The sequence below is a fragment of the Hippocampus zosterae genome, chromosome 3 (genome assembly GCF_025434085.1).
Source record: "Hippocampus zosterae strain Florida chromosome 3, ASM2543408v3, whole genome shotgun sequence".
NCBI lineage: Eukaryota > Metazoa > Chordata > Actinopteri > Syngnathiformes > Syngnathidae > Hippocampus > Hippocampus zosterae.
The window spans coordinates 28563934-28581095 of NC_067453.1; the positions used below are offsets into that span (position 1 = coordinate 28563934).

Below are 17162 nucleotides of genomic sequence, written 5' to 3' on the forward strand. Positions count from 1 at the left end.
TCACTCACAGGTCGGAACAATCAGTTAGTGTTCTCCATTTAACTTTTTTTTTGGAGGCGGGTTGTTTTTTATTCTACTTTTACCAGGCATTAAAGGTAATAAACGAGTTTTTACGTAATGCCATTTTTATCTTTTATTTAATTTCCCATTGTTCTTGAATGCATCATGACATCTAACCGCACCTGTTGCTCAGGAGGCAACCAGTGAGGCACACAGCAGCTCGTCGGGTTTGACGGGAAGCACTGAGCGTCGATTGATGGCGTCATACCGACGCTATTGTGCTGTTCTTTAAAAGTGAACGAGCCTTTTGGAAACTCCAGTCAGATTTTTACAAATGTATAACGAACCTGAAAGCTGTCTTTTCCCCAATATCACCCTGGGCCTAATAATCGATATGCAAATAAAAATGCTGCATCACTGTGAATTGTTATGTTTAATAAAAATACACTGAAATTTAGATACATGTTGAAAGTACGTGATAAGCGATGGTTAAACTGTGAACTTGCACCGTAAGCAAACTGTGTATTTGCGCAAATTATTCGTTTTTCGTAAACAATGGGCGAATTTTACAGAACTTCTAAGGTGGCATTGAAGAACAGAAAACTTGTGCGCTCCCTCACAATGTCACACTAGGAGCTCTGTAGAATATTTCTTACACATCTATCAATTCCATCTTCACCCAACAAGTGGATGCTGACTTGCTGTCTCTGTGGGACTTACCGGTAGCCGTTTCCATCATTATTTGTTTAGAAGACTTTCAATCTTAAAATACACACCTGTTTCCAATAAACGTAAAAGAATATATTGTTTGTTTGTTTTTTTTGCTTCATATCTACAGATTTTAGGACCCGTAATTGGTCTAACAGCGCCTCCTGGCGAAATGTGCTGTACGCAGTTCGTTAAGGGGTATGAAGAAAATTATGATAAGGTTGGGATGTTCGATCCCACTTTTTTCAGACTGATGCCAATATGAGGGCCCATGCTCAACCCTTGAGTATTGACTCATACCAATACCAAGGAACCAATACCACAAATATCTTTCCTCCATCCATCCATCTATCCAGCCATCCATTATCCATACCGCTTATCCTCACGAGGGGTTGTAATTTGTAATAAATTAACTCAAATTAAACCTAAAATAAAATGGAGAACTCCCAGAGATTTGGTCTTGTTCAAAATACTGCGGGTACTTCGTTGTCCTCCCACATTCACAAAACATGCGTGGCATCTTAATGGAACATTTTAAACTGTGGTGTGAGTGTGAGCTCGAATGGTTGTATGTCTATGTGTGCCCTGCGAGTGGCTGGCAACCAGTACAGGTACAGTAATCAGTACATTAATTAGTACTGTACTAATTAGTAATTAGTACAGTACAGTACTCCGCCTACTGCCCAAAGACAGCTGGGAAGACAGCTTCACACAACCCTTGTGAAGATAAGCGGATTAGAAAATGGATGGATGGATGGATGGATGGATGGATGATTGTTTCCTCATGTGGGGCCTCCGTGCTGGGAGGTGTGGCAGCTGTCATTGTTATCAGTGTGGATGCACTCCCCTTGGGTGCTCTTTACCTTATAAAGTTTCTCTGTGCCTTGCCACGTCTTTTTAACAATAGAGAGAACGTGTATATTGTGTGTGTATGTGTGTGTGTGTGTGTGTACATACTTCTAGGGATATGTATTTGTGTATGTTGGGGCTAGGAGGGTCCTCTTTTTATGATGTAATTTTGACGTTTTTTTTTTGATTGATTTTGATTGCACTGCCTTTCAGTTGCATTTTTATGTATGTGAATTGCTAAATAATTAGTTTGATTGATTGATAATATAACATAACATATAAAATCATCAGATATAATAGCAATCAAAGACGGTGAGTTCTTTTTAGAAGAGGCCTACATGCTGCTCAAGTGGTACTTGGGGGCTACCTGGCACCAGCGGGGACCATGTTGGTGGGTGACACCTAGTCTCTGGGGTTAAGGTCACCGAGGTAATTAAAAGTTCTCCTGTGTCCAGGCCCTGGGGGGCAATTAGAGCCACCAACAGACTGGGAATCAAGTCTCCATCATCAATTTTGTGGATGGCATTTTCTCTCAGGTATGTGAACTAATAAAATGTTTGGTTCGATTGTGTTTGCTCGCCCGCTCATAGATTGCAGCATGTATTCCATTTCAGCGTCAAAAGTGAACTTCATTGTAATTAAATTGTTGTCAATTTCAAGATAATATCGGCTGATAATAGGCCTACGACAAATTACTTTGAAATTGGCAATAATCAAACGCTTGTTAAAAACAATAATCAAATATGTATGTGTAATGTCACATTTAGATTTCAGGTGAAGTAAGAGCAATGTCAATTTGAAAATAAATACAGTAATTAGTATTATGGATACAAACCCTAAAATATCCTGTGGTGTAGAGTGCGTCTTCCTCCACTAGGGGGTGTCGTCTCCAGGCCGTGAGGTGAGATACCCCTTTACAAGATCGATAGATAGACTGATAGATTGCTTTGCATTAAAATAGAAGCAACGTTATCAACAACAACAGCAGTAGCACCGTCATTTACAGTATCAAGTGATCTAAGAACACCGCATCCACGTGAAAATGTAAAAATAGAGATGCTGTATCAAAAATGTCCCCGCTCGATGTCGGGTTGCCAAGGGGATTGTTGTCTTGAAGAGCTTGTTGATGTGCTGATCATTCGAATCAAGTGTGTTGGAGGAGGTAAACATTCTAAAACATGGAGGACAGTGTCCCTCGAGGACTGAAGATTGAGACCCATGATATAGAGATGGATGGAATTCAGATTCCGTGTTAGTGGATGTAACCTGAAGAAACCCGAAGAGTGGACGTGTGCGTGCGTGCGTGCGCGCGCCCGCCTGCGTGCGTGTGTGACGTCACTGCGGTGATGACGGAAGGAGGCGGATTTTGGTTTCAAAGGGTGATTGGACCGTCTTGTCTCCTGCTCAAGTGTGTATCTATAAGAAAGCAGCCACCCCACACCGATCAGGGTATTTTATTTAATCAAGCCTTTACTTATCATCATCATCATGACTACTGTCGTCCATGTAAGTGTGCATGCATAAACTGTGTAGCATTTATCAGCAAACGTAAAACTCTTCAATGATTCGTATTAGTGGGGATGCTTTCTTCCGTTTCGTGCTTGTTAAAATCAGAACAAATTGTTTTGCTATCAAATGTACCACGGGATGTTTTCTCACACAGCTTTGCCGTGTGTGTTGTCCTGGATGAATGTTTAAGCAATTGTTAGTGAGCAACGCGTGTCATCAAGTGTCAGTCCAAGAAAAGAGCTGGGGTTAGGTTTCTGTGAGAGCAGATGATTAAGTCGAGTGCCATTCACACTATCCATACAAAAGGGAGGGACATATAAGTGCATTTGATATACATTTTATATCACTCGCTTTAGAAGTGGTTTATTCAGTTACCACAAAATTAGGTAATGAGATTAACAAAACAAAAAAAAGTTAATTCATTCTCAGTTTTGGATTGACACCAAATATGTTTTTCGTTTTGCTATCAAACTTGGCTTGGTCTGACCAACCGACTAGATGGTGGAAAATGTTGACATTATTGTGGGATAGCGAACAAATTTGAAAGCTGATGGTTAAAGAAACAGTCCATTTAACTAAAAAGCCGAAGTTACTTTGACCAGAACGACTGGTTCTGAAGGCCCCAGGCAGGATCACCTGACATGACAGTACATGAAATCTGAAATGTGACTGGACAGTGAGACCTAACGTCCACATCAAATGAAGGTAGTGCATTTTATTTTAAAGTAAAACCAATGAAATGAAAAGAAAATACTTTTGGGAATAAATTAAGACAATTCCATGGGGGGAAAAAAAAGATCAGAATTGAAGTTGCAAATGTATGTCCGTGTTTCTGATCGTGTTAAAGCCATGAGAAAATGCCCCACCACAGATAATGATCAGTGATTTAAAAAAAAATACTGTATCTTAACAATAAATAAAATGATGTAAAAGAGGAGGTAAACATAACCTGTGTTGATATTTTTGGGGATGAAACGCATGTTCTTAAACTTAGGTAAACCAAAATGTTTATACTTATAACAGGCAGTAATTTGTAAGTTTGTATGTGTGTGTTTTTTAACGTTCTTCTCCATTGAGTACACGTGCGATACAGGATCATAAATGTATTGGATCATAATTACAATCCTGGAGAAAAATTGCCCCTTTAACATATTGCCCTTTCTTCCTTGTGTGCTGACAGTGTGCGTCATGCTATGCGCAAGGCAGCGTTCGGCCTCTGCAAATGTTTGGCAAGGGACCTGCTCGGGGCAACTATTTGTCACTCTTGACTTACCGGGGTCCTCCCTATGCCCCGCGACCACGCCTGGCTCGCCACGCTCCAAACATGACGCTGCGACAGATCTGTCACATGCTGAAGCTGATGAAACAGGTCCGCAAAAGGGAGGCTGCTGCAAGGTAAGGAACACGACAAGTTTGAGAAATGAGTAACTGTTGCTACTAACTTTGTCCGCTGGAGAGTGCACTTGATGACCACTTACTGTATTTTAAAGGCTACGGTATTCTGAAATTGGCTGTTACTGAGGATTTGGCACCCAATAAATAGCCCAAAAGATGCTTCAGGAGAAATGTAAACCTACTTCATAAAAAATGCTGTGCCACATTTGAAAGTGAATACCTCAATTTACGATGATACTAGTGCAGCGTGTTATACCGGAGACAAATTCCTTGTGTGTTCTTCATACTTGGCCAATAAAGATGATTCTGATTCCGATTCTGAAATATTTTAAGAAATGGAATATTGCCAAATAGCGGCCCGGTAGTCCAGTGGTTAGCACGTGGGCTTCACAGTGCAGAGGTACCGGGTTCGATTCCAGCTCCGGCCTCCCTGTGTGGAGTTTGCATGTTCTCCCCCGGGCCTGCGTGGGTTTTCTCCGGGTGCTCCGGTTTCCTCCCACATTCCACAAACATGCGTGGCAGGCTGATTGAACACTCTAAATTGTCCCTAGGTGTGAGTGTGAGCGCGGATGGTTGTTCGTCTCTGTGTGCCCTGTGATTGGCTGGCAACCGATTCAGGGTGTCCCCCGCCTACTGCCCAGAGACAGCTGGGATGGGCTCCAGCACCCCCCGCGACCCTAGTGAGGATCAAGCGGTTAGGAAGATGAGAAATATTTTAAGAAGCGGAATATTGCCAAATATCAGTCAACAGAAGCGTTTTTTTTCTGTTTGTTTTTTTTTTTCCACACACTACCAGAACATGTATGTAGTTGTATGTGTACAGTAACATTACAAGGTAGGGGGACAACTACACCCTTATTCTGAAAAGTTCCCATTTAAGTTTGTAAGTCGGTTGAGGTTGTCAAGATTTCCAGATGGATGTGGAAATCACGTTGTTCGATAAAAGGTACATATAATATGTACATCCACGGTGATCTGCAAGTTTCACACACCTACTTTGGTTCACAACTGTGTTGAAATTGACACTTATATGGTCAGAATATTTCCAAATGTTCTTGTAATTATTTGCACCCCCGGAAAAAATCTGAAACATTTGGAATTGTCTTTTTTTTAAATAGCTTGTGAAGCCATGAATATACTGGTCCGGCCAATTTGAAATCGAACTGGGATGAATGGTGGCCCGGCACCAAAATTAGCTACACTGCTTTTTCTTTTTTTTTTTTTGCTAAACAAAACAGAATCTTGGATTGAGTTAGTGGTTAGCAAAGGGCCTTGTTTAGTGATCATGTGGAGTCCGTAAGACTAATCTTTCCAAGTGTTGCTTGGGCTCCATACTTGGAGTGATTGCATTAGTGAATGAAATGCATTATGATCGTTCTCTGTATGCAATAAACTGCACAGTTGTATTAGTTCAGGCCTGTGATCACAACTTGAGTATACATGTACTGTATTCGTGTGTGTGTGTGTGTGTGTGTGTGTGTGATTTCTTTTTTTACTCCAAGGCACTGTGCAGTAAATAATTGAACAGTAGTACCGTGTCACCACAACCAAGTATTCAATCACAATTGCTTCTCTCATTTCTCAGCCTATGTGTCCGGTTTCTCTTTCTTCACAGGAAACAGGCGTGTGCAGCCCCGACACCGGTCACCTGCGGCTCCAAATCAGAGAGGAAATGGATCCCAAACTGTATCAGACACAAGCGCAATGTAAAACGTGCCTGTTAATTTTCTAGCCCTGGATCACCACATTTACTATCTGCAGAACCCTTTTTTTTTTGTCTTACTTACTCTCATCCCAAAAAGACTTTTAAAAAATATCCATGCACTGATGGCATGGCAAAACGGTCAAATATAGCCAGTTTGAAATTAACTTCCCTACCAAGCATGTCAGTGATGTGGTCACATTTGCGGTGACTGTTTTGTCTGCAAACCGTCTTCCAAACAGATGCACTCATGTTTGAAACTTATATCTGCTGTTTTGGGGGTGAATTTATAAACGCATGAAGTGGCAATCATTTGCTAATCTTTGGATGCAGTGTTGATTCTGTTAAATTAAAAAAAAAAAGTCCTTGAGAAAATAAAGAACATTGACAAATGAACTGCCCTGTCCCACTCATATTTTTTCCTGTTTATGTATAAAAATCTCACCAGTTTATGTCTTGTTTTAAACTAGATTTATCTTACAATGGTACCTAGATTTATATTGTTTGTTTGTAGTTGGAAAAAGGTTCAATGGAACAACATATTTTCTACTTTCTTTGATATTCATCTGTTTTCTGATCCACTTAATCCTCACAAGGTAGAAAAGTGCTATACAAATGACAGTCTGTTTACCAAATATAATAAGTAAGTAAATAATATCGTTGTCCCATTAATGCTTGCAGCTCACTACTCGCAAATTATTTTTCACCCCCCTTTTTTTTTTTTTTTTCTGGGACGAGCAAACTTTTTTGGGGGGTGGAAAATGTATATTTGAGGTTTATCGGCTTTTTTGGTATTTTTTTTCCAATGCATTTCATGGGTAGCAATTATACAAGAAATGTCACCGTCCCGATCCCCCACGAAATAAATTTCCACTATAGTTTTGAATTGTAACATCACCATTCACCAGTAATTGTGAATAAACTTGTTTATGTGTGCCCTGCGATTGGCTGGCAACCAATTCAGGGTGTCCCCTGCCTGCTGTCCAAAGACAGCTGGGATAGATTCCAGCACCCCCCCCCCCCCACCCCTGCGACCCATGTGAGGATAAGCCGATTAGAAAATGGATGGATCAAGTTAGCCATCCCTGTTGTGTACTGTACCTGACAGTTTATCCTCATCATTACCTACTAGAATGACACATTACCCGTGATCAGTTACGTCATAGTAAACATACCCCTGAGAAGAGAACACATCAGGTGCAGGTATTTGTTACATTCACGTCACTTCAGTTTTTACTTACTGTAGTCTGGGTCATTCCAAGCTTCCATGCAATTACATTTCATTTCATACCGGTTAGTTTTATTTTCAAGACCAGTTGACTATGATGGACAACAAAAAAAAATTCTCTGACAAGCCAAGTTCATCTAAATAAAAATCATTTATTTTTCATTAATATTATTATCATTCTAGCTAGAGAGAGAGTCCACCATGCCACTTTCAGAACTGGAGTAGTGCTAAGACATTTGTCTTTTCAGGGAAAAAGATGGCAAGTAGGGCGGGGAGAGATAGATGGGTGCATGGATGAACGGATCTCAGGGGGCGGGGCAAGGGGGTGGTGGTGGTGGCTTGTACTGGGTCACACTCCTGTCCATCTTCCATGCTGATGCAAACAAAGAGTCGGGACCATATAAAGGAAGGATGGAGGCAAGGGCGAGGAAATCAGTCTTTAAAAGGAGTTTTTCCCTTGTACATGATACTGACGTGGGAGGGGTCAGGGAGTGAGCAGCTTCAAGCTCATTGGTCAGGCTGCTGGACAGGACACCAGAACAGGCCAATCACAGACTGATACAGAGGAGGAGGGTGTATGTATACCTGCTTGCATGTGTATGTGTGCATGTCTGTGAGTGTGTAACAGGTCAGAGTTACTTTGATCCATTGTCGCTGTACACTTGTCAAAGTTACTGTCACAACCGCGGACAAAGTTGAGGTAACAAACATCCTTCTTTTTACTTTCTGCACAGAGAGAGGGAAGAAAACACACGAGGGAAGGAAAGAAGGGGAACACAATTAGAGAACAATTGATTCAGGATTTTAATTGTTTGCAGAGGCTCCATGGACCCTTTTGCATTTGTGTGACAAGATTGACCGTAGCCCTTCACCTCGGATGCGAGACTAACGTTATATGAAAAACGAATAAAGGTTCATGAAGCCGTGGCTACTTCTCCACTTGCAAATATTCATTTGGGGGCACTGTGAGAGGAGCATGGTTGGGAACATTTTACATCACAATACTTTTAATTCAATTGCACAGTGGAACTTTGATTTTACCGACCCAGAATCAACTGAAACAAATGACTGCGGATTTAACGATCAGAAAATTGTGTCCGGTCCACTCACTTTGTACAGTAGCTGTCCATGTCTGCTAATTCCAGAATTGGCTGCAATTGGCCAAGCGGGGCTAACACGCTTCTCTTTAGTAAGCAGCTTTATACATGTGAACGCTCACACAAAATTTACACCGGTGTAAGATATATTGCAACAAAATACATCGGCCCAGCACCGATGCAAGAAGTGTGCCGTGTGAACACCCCTAATGACATTGACATCAATAAAGTCATGACATTTGTATTATTTATTTCCCTCACCCAGTGAGAATCTGTAAGGAATTGGATCAGTTAGCAGTGTCAACAATGGAATTGGAATTGCTACATTTCTATCAATTGCCATCCCTACCAGGGATCTCCTGTAAATAGTGTTGCTCACAGAAGAAATTAGTGTGTGTGTGTATATATATATATATATATATATATATATATGGCGGCCCGGTAGTCCAGTGGTTAGCACGTCGGCTTCACAGTGCAGTGGTACCGGGTTCGATTCCAGCTACGGCCTCCCTGTGTGGAGTTTGCATGTTCTCCCCGGGCCTGCGTGGGTTTTCTCCGGGTGCTCCGGTTTCCTCCCACATTCCAAAAAACATGCGTGGCAGGCCGATTGAACACTCTAAATTGTCCCTAGGTGTGAGTGTGGGTGTGGATGGTTGTTCGTCTCTGTGTGCCCTGCGATTGGCTGGCAACCGATTCAGGGTGTCCCCCGCCTACTGCCCGAAGACAGCTGGGATAGGCTCCAGCACCCCCCGCGACCCTAGTGAGGATCAAGCGGCTCGGAAGATGAATGAATGAATGAATAATATATATATATATTTTTTTTTTTTTAAAGTATAGAATGCACGGAGAGCTTTCTGTGAAAGGAACGGCATTTGATCTGACAGCCCATAATGTAATCTTGTGTCACCAAATGATTCCCATCCATTTCCAAGAGGTTTCTAATGGCTCCTTCCCAGATTTTTATTTGATATTGGATACATACCTGTGTTTCATCGCGTTGTGGTGTTGCCACTGGAAACCATGTTGTCAGAGTTTGACAGAGACTCCTCCTTTACGACGGGGTCTGTTGTAAAGTACAGCCGTTAGTGTTAATGCATCCTGAAGCTCCGCACATACAAGTTATTGTATAATAATAATAAAGCAGCACAAGCTAACAAAAAAATAATAATAATAATAATTCAGGGGCACTTCTTGGTGTCAGTGCAGGTCACGGCTCCAAAATCCACACTCTAGTCTAATCAAATCGATGCCGGATTGTGTGTGTGTGTTACAAACAGAAGTAGGGATGCTCCATGGCCTCTGTGGCTGTCAGTCTCTGTTGGTGGTCGTAGCGAAGCAGCTTGTCCAGGAGGTCCAAAGCCTCGGGACTCACTAGGTGCTGGTTTTCCGTCTGCACAAACTGCTCCCAGCGCTTCTTGCTCTGTCTGAGATCACACACGCAGTAAGAAAAGAATTAGCGGCGCATTGTCATCACAACATCTGATTTGATACCAATGTATACATAGATGCTCTGGAACACTTAGCTATGCACATACATTAGCTATGCACTCATGAGAGTGGTCTCCTGATCTGGAATTTTTTTTTTTAATGAATATTTATTTTTTAAATCGCCATTCTTTTATGTCTACATTTGAAGATAGTGATTTTCATTCAAGTCCACACACGCACTCCTGTTCAAATGCCAGGTTTTTGTGATACTGACACCAAAACAAATCATTTCACAGCCATTTCCGTCAGTGTATCCCGGGGGTCGGCAACCCGCGGCTCCAGTGCGCCGCCCTAGTGGCTCCCTGGAGCTGTTTCAAAAAGGTTCGAAAATGGAAAAAGATGCGGGAGGGAAATATGTTTTTTGTTTTAATATTGTTTCTGTTGGGAGGACAAACATGACACAAAAGTTTTCCAATGCTGTAAAAATGTGTAGAATAAATATTAAATTTCAACATTTATGTCAATGAGGATTTGCATCATAGCCTGCGACACACGTTTCGAATAGCATTACGGGATGCCAGGCACTGTTGTTAAAAAAAAAAAAGAAGAAAACGTATTTCATGTACAATTGACCGAGGGAATTTGGAGGTCGGAGAGAAACATTTTTAAATAGTATATAGTATCCACCGCAAGTGGATAGTTACAGTTTTTCTTCTCATTTCATGAATACATAATGTTGACTGGAAAATGCAACACCGTTTTAAGGGTGTTGAACTGTTTACGCTAAGAATGTTCCTATCCGCGACATAATTAACCTCAAACCAACTCGAGCCGGAACCGATCGTCTTACTGTCCAAGCAGATCTTTGAAACGTGGATCCAGTTCGATGTGGTATTTACGTAGGTAGCCAAACAGCTCGTCTGTCCCCAGAACCTTGGCAATTCGCACCAGCTGCAAAAACAGAACAGTGTTCTAAATGGAGGAAGTAATTGTCACATCAATGTCTGAAATTCCATGGTGAGAGAGCAACCTGGTCGTAGTTGTCCTGCCCGTGGAAGAAGGGCTCCTTCTGGAAGATCATACTGGCAAGCATGCAGCCCAAGCTCCACATGTCTAAGCTGTAATCATACATCTGAAAGACACCGAACAGCACCGCTACTATTATAAATGAACTTATTACGGCATATGCTACACAACACTATTACTGCATGTTAACAAAGGATTAAACAAGAAAATTATTTAATACATCTTTTTGGAGGGAGGGGGTGTAAATGAGCAAAGTTAGAAACTTATCAGGGGATCAAATAGTTATCCCCCCCACTTTATCATGTGAAAACATCTCAAAGGATGTCTCTGCTTGGACACGAAGTGTGACGCATGCGTTACCTGATAATCCACCAGGAGCTCGGGGCCTTTGAAGTATCGCGACGCCACTCTGACATTGTACTCCTGGGAAGGGTGGTAGAACTCTGCCAACCCCCAGTCTATAAGGCGTAGCTATGGAAACAGACCATTGGTTACAATCATGCATTTCCAGAGAACTGAAAAATGTGGAAAGTACATTGCACTTTGTCAGTTTACTTTGATATACTTAGTCGTATATTCAGGTGTACTAGGAATGTAAACTGGCCCCATGAGAGGAAAGTCCTTCATTTATTTGAATTTGATCAATTGTGTTGCTTCTATGACGCTGTTGCCATACATCGGCAGTTTGTTGCCCCCTGCTGGACACGTTGCAAAGTGCATCATTGGGTTATTCAGGCTCCATGATGAACATTAAGGACTGCGACTAAACCATTCAAATGCTTTTTAAATAGTCATTTCTAGAAATGATAAACAGGTTCAAGGTATTAATAACAACCTTGCTGGTTTAAATTGGTCCAATTCTTCTCAGAAATCACTCGAGCCTTGACTTGATTTACGATAGCTCTGTCAGCTACTTTGTCAGATCTCCTTTAGTGTGAAAAATGCCACCGTGCACTTAACAGCAGGTAAACTGTGTAATAGTCGTCACGAAAAGAGTGGTGGAACTGAAATTACATCTGCTGTTATTTTCAGTCTTGCCCTCCCACACTATTCACACATACTGCTTTAGAGGAACTCACATCCCCCGCACTGAGAGAGACAATATTCTCGAAAGTGAGTCAAAACTGATGAGGACTGTGACCAAAACTGCAACAAAATAAGGGCACATAAAAGACTGTGAAGATGGCATCCCCTTGAGATGTAAAAAGTAACTGACTCTCATTTGACTGGCGGCCAGCTCAGAGTGCACCCCACCTCATCCAAAGTGGCGGCTGTGGATCAGAGGTTAGAGCATGGCGTCCAGTAAACGGAGGGTCCGCTGTTTGAATCCCACTCTGTCTAAGTAATGTGTCTCTGCTGCCCATATCAAATCAATCACTACGGCAGCCTTTAACCATCTGAATAAACATATCCAGATTGAGGGGTTGCATGCTCCAAGCAGACCAGGAGAAGCTTATCTTGTGCTTTTATCTCCAGTAGACTTGATTACTGCCATCAAAAGAGCATCAAACACCTGCAGCTCATTCAGAATGCTGCAGCTCAGGTTCTGACCAGAACTAAGAGATCAGAACTCCAGTCCTAAAGGCTTTAAAATGGGCTGTATGGTTGCTGTATGGATTCAAAATCTGCTATTGGTCTATAAAATACTCAATGGTTTGGGTCCTCAATCCATTCAAGAAATCCTACTTGAACATAAACCAAGTAGGGCTCAGAGGTCTGCAGACTCATTTTAAAGCTCCCCGTAAAATATGTACAGACCCATAGATGGACCTCGGGCATGACATAACATTTCATCGTAAATTCTATTGGCTCCGAGAAGACTACACGGGTTCTGTGAGTAGTACTCCTATTTTTGTACCGTTAGAAGTGAGTGGGAAAAGCAGCCCTCACAACCGAGTGCCGGTGTGCTCCTTTACCAGCCAAGGCCCGGAAAACGTCCCAAGTTTTTGTGATGACCACAGACAACACAGATGCAAGGCCAGTCAAAGCATCGTTGAAATGTGGTCCCCAACATGGAGGCGTGCACGCACACGCGTGTCATTCGGAGGACACTGCCTACCTTTCTCAACTGGTGGTCGATCATCACATTGTGGGGCTTGACGTCACGGTGCATGATTCCCATACTGTGACAGTAGTCCAGGGCCTGGCCGGTGCGTGTAAACGTGCAACATTACGAAACATATTGGCGGGGAAAAGATCAAATGAACGATTCTACTAAATGTGATTAAAAAAAAATGGAACGTTTCTCACCTTCAGTAGTTCATACATATAAAAACGGATATCATAGTCAGTCAACTTCTGGTACAACTCCTGCGGGATGAGAAACAAATCATCGTCATTTGAAAACGTTACAACATTGGGCAATGGTTGAACGGACCATCGTTTTTACCTTGAAGTCTGTGTTATTGATGCATTCAAAGACGAGTGCTGGAGTTCTGGACTGTGATGACATGAGAAAGTGGTACACAGAGATCAGAACCTGTTCATTTTAACTCCTAACTACCATACAGACGGTAATAAGAAAACAGGTGAATGAAAGAAACACACAAAACAAATTGTGTTGTGGACCGATTACCCCATATTGGCTCTGGCACGCCCACGACCCTCGTGAGGATAAGCGGTTCGGATAATCATTGGACGGCCGTGTTGGGAATGTTGCCGCAATAGCGACGCTACAGACGCGCAGAAGTGACACCGAGTGCCACAGTGGAACGTTGTGCCAAACATTTGGCCACAAATAAACATTGAGGTTCGGGGGGGTGCTGGAGCCCATCCCAGCCGTCTCCGGGCAGTAGGCGGGGGACACCCTGAATCGGTTCCCAGCCAATCGCAGGGCACACAGAAACGAACAACCATTCGCACTCACAGGGACAATTTAGAGCGTCCAATCAGCCTGCCATGCATGTTTTTGGAATGTGGGAGGAAACCGGAGCACCCGGAGAAAACCCACGCAGGCCTGGGGAGAACATGCAAGCTCCACACAGGGAGGCCGGAGCTGGAATCGAACCCAGAGCCTCTGCACTGTGAAGCCGAAGTGCTAACCACTAGACTACCGGGCCGCCTTCATTTAGCCCATATAAATATCTAAAAATGAAAATGACAAAAAAACAAAACAAACTAATGTTTCAAAATCACTATCTACACAATCTTTACACTCTGGATATCATTACATCCGATGTGCTGTGTTTTTCAGACCGTAGGCCGCACTTATAATCCTTGAATTTTTCTCAAATATCGATAGTGGTTCTTGTCGGACTGAACTGGTGCCAAGTAAAAGGACGTAGCCAGCTTCCAATAGCTGCTGGGACTCAGCTAAAAAGTCAAGTCAACAATATTTCTCGAGCACTTTCAAACAGCCATCGCTGCATACAAAGTGCTGTACACGGAGCAATTTAACATGCACAATAAACAGTAAGACAAATCGGTAATAAAGGCGGTAGAAAGCACCAAACGGTAAAATCAAGAAAAAAATCCAAGTCATGCTGAGTCGAACGCCAAAGAATACAAGTGACTTTTGAGGAGGGCTTTGAAGATGGGCAGCGAGGAGGCTTAAGCTTGTATAATGGTGAGTGCAACCCGATGGTCCGTAAAATATGGTATTTTCATCAGTTTATTTACCACGGGGTCTTTGACTGTGTCCACCAGACGGATGATGTTGGTCCCACCTCTCAGGTTCTCCAGGATCTTGATCTCACGCTTGATCTTCTTTTTCTTAACTGGCTGAGATGTGACATGAGATTGGGGGGGGGGGGGGGGGGGGGTTATCACATCACAAAGTTCTCCCACATGTCACTTTTGACTCCGGATGCCGTAGCTGCTGATTCAGCTCGTCGGCCTCTGGGGTCTTGCATGCTTCAGCATCATACTGTCAGTCACTGAGACATCTCTTGCAGCAACAATGCAGTTTATATATCTGTATACAATATATACAATTTGCCACTACTTTTCACCAAGCATCAATATGTGCGTCATTTTCAAAATTAAGGACAGGGCCGTTGTCTTTTTCTCTCTTTAGGATTAAACCTGCTCACCTTGAGAATCTTGACCACCACCTTCTCATTGTTGGCGATGTTTATGGCCTCGAACACTTCACTATACTTCCCTCTGCCCAGTTTACGTACCAGCTGGTAGTCCTCTTGGTTGCTATGGGGACAGACAAAGAATCTGTGCGGTGTGTGTATTTAAGGAAAGGCGAAACAACACCTTCAGATCCATAGTCAAAGTCCATCCATCCTCTTCCAAAACTGCTTGTCATCATTTGGGGCACAGGTGAGCTGAAGCCTATCTAAGACGACGTTTTAGGTATAATTTTTAGTTCACTTAATCGTTACACTGCCTCAGAGGGTAATTTAACTCACACTGCAATTCATACTATGTGTTGCACACATCCAAGGAGTGATACAGAGCAAAAGAAAGACTGGCAAACTGCATAACTCGAGACAGTGGTCACAATGCCTTGCCCCAGGGCACTTGGTCAGAGAAATGCCACATTTATGTTATTGTCCACTGCAAGACTTGGAACGTGAAGTACAAATGGCAACTGCACTTTGGGCAATATGCGGGTGTGCACCCCACCCTGGATTTGTCACCAGCAATAAAAGCACATACAGACGAACAACCATTATGCTCTTGTTCACATCTATGGACGTTGTAGAGTTTATACGTGCACATTTAACTGAAGCCCAGAGCAGAAGATTGAATCCAGCGCTGCGCTGCTCGAGAGTGATTTTAAAAAATGTACAGACCGCTTTCAAAGCATAAATTTGGCAAAGTAGCAAGGAGGATGCTGAGAGACTGTACTAGCTTGGTGTCATCGCACCCTCGCAGCGAGGAGTGTAAAAATAGACACTCACAGACACCTTCCCTAACAAGCAACCATCATGTGCAGTGTTCAGGCAATCGCGCGCATGGTATTAAAGCCAACCACAGTAAGAAGAAATGTCCTCACTTCCAGTTCGGTACGTGGGCTTCGTAGTCCCAGTAATCCCGGCTCTTCAATGTGTTGACATCGACGTACACACGGGACTTGCTGCCGGCCACCGGACCCGGCATGGCGAGACCCGTGGCTCGGAAGCTGCTGGGCTGTCACGGGACGGGAGATGGGACACGAAGAATCTCGAGAGAGTTCCGGTTGTAGACCAAGAAGAGAGTGGACGTTCTTGTGTGGGTGCCAGGTGAATGAACAGGCCAGCTAGCCTCCTTCTGCACCAAGTGAAGTTGAAGTTGGAGCGGGTGGAGAGGAGCTCAAATGCCCGTGGCTTGTCGCGAAGCTCTGCTTCACCGAACTGTCAGAAGCAGCAACGGTCCAGATTGGGCTTAGAGAGGGAGTTGAGGTTCCGGAAAGGGGCGAGGAGGCATCGGGGTGATGAGGTAGAAAAAAGAAAGCGGCTCCAAAAGTGGCCACGGAGGAATGGTGTGAGGAATTTCAACACCGCTTGGTTAAAAGTGAGGGGCTACTCTGGAGCCACGGGCCCTGCATATAAAACGTTTGGGGGCGGGGGGTAAAAGCGATACGTTTCTTATGTTAAATAGAGGGCAGTAACCCCTCTGTCAATCAATCAAATGTTGATTGGCGATATTGATCGTTAGTATAGTGGGGCTGGCCCGAGCTCCAGGGGAGAGGGGGTGGAGGATCGGAGATCGATGTTGTTAGCTAACGTTAGCGAGAGATGCTACTTGAGCCCGGAGACGTCGCGGAGACGAGGAGCACTCGCCGCCGTGCACCACCTGCAGCGGATCCCGCGTCATCAGCGACCGGCTGCGCGGGAAATGGGCGCCTCGAGAGTCCCCCAGGACGAGACGGCGGCCGAGGGACCGTGGGTATCTTCTGCGGCCACAGTCCTCCCCGGTCGACAGGACAGGAAAGGGGAACGGATTGGGAGTGAAGAGACGCGAGGGAACCCCGGAAGTGAAAGCGCTGCTGGCTGCGGCGGTGACGACGAGGAACACGATCACCGGCTAAGCTGCTGAGACACAGCGACCCCTTGTGACGAGGCGCATAAGTCTTCCTTCAATATGGCCTGAAAGTCACTGCTGTGCTGCTTTGACTTACGAGCTTAATTCGTCCCGTAATCAAGATCGTCACTCAGTTTACGCCTTTATCAAATGAATGTCCATTGAGCCGTTCCAGTTCGCAAACACCACATTTTTTGTCATGTAGTCAATACAGTAGTGTGATAACATGATCGGTATGTGTGTCAAATTTCATCATTTACTAAAC

General features: G+C 43.6%; 1 protein-coding gene across 1 annotated transcript; it reads right to left on the bottom strand.

Annotated features, from left to right (window-relative positions):
• Positions 1-7523: 7523 nt before the first annotated feature.
• csnk2a2b (casein kinase 2, alpha prime polypeptide b) lies at positions 7524-16858 on the bottom strand. Its single transcript, XM_052062167.1, has 12 exons — positions 15891-16858; positions 14974-15085; positions 14561-14662; positions 13332-13382; positions 13193-13252; positions 13002-13085; positions 11303-11413; positions 10947-11048; positions 10767-10867; positions 9764-9912; positions 9471-9551; positions 7524-8117 (listed from the first exon to the last, which is right to left on the bottom strand). Exons 1-11 carry the CDS (start codon positions 15992-15994, stop codon positions 9478-9480), a joined length of 1050 nt encoding a protein of 349 aa, XP_051918127.1. The 5' UTR covers positions 15995-16858; the 3' UTR covers positions 7524-8117; positions 9471-9477.
• Between the last annotated feature and the right edge of the window lie 304 nt (positions 16859-17162).

Excerpts from the sequence above, each read along its gene's own strand:
- csnk2a2b (XM_052062167.1), bottom strand. The coding sequence starts at position 15,994 with ATGCCGGGTCCGGTGGCCGGCAGCAAGTCCCGTGTGTACGTCGATGTC. Across the intron at positions 15,086-15,890 it reads GCCCACGTACCGAACTGGAA|CAACCAAGAGGACTACCAGC; the intron begins GTGAGGACATTT and ends CTGTCCCCATAG. Across the intron at positions 13,383-14,560 it reads ACACAGTCAAAGACCCCGTG|TCCAGAACTCCAGCACTCGT; the intron begins GTAAATAAACTG and ends ATGTCATCACAG.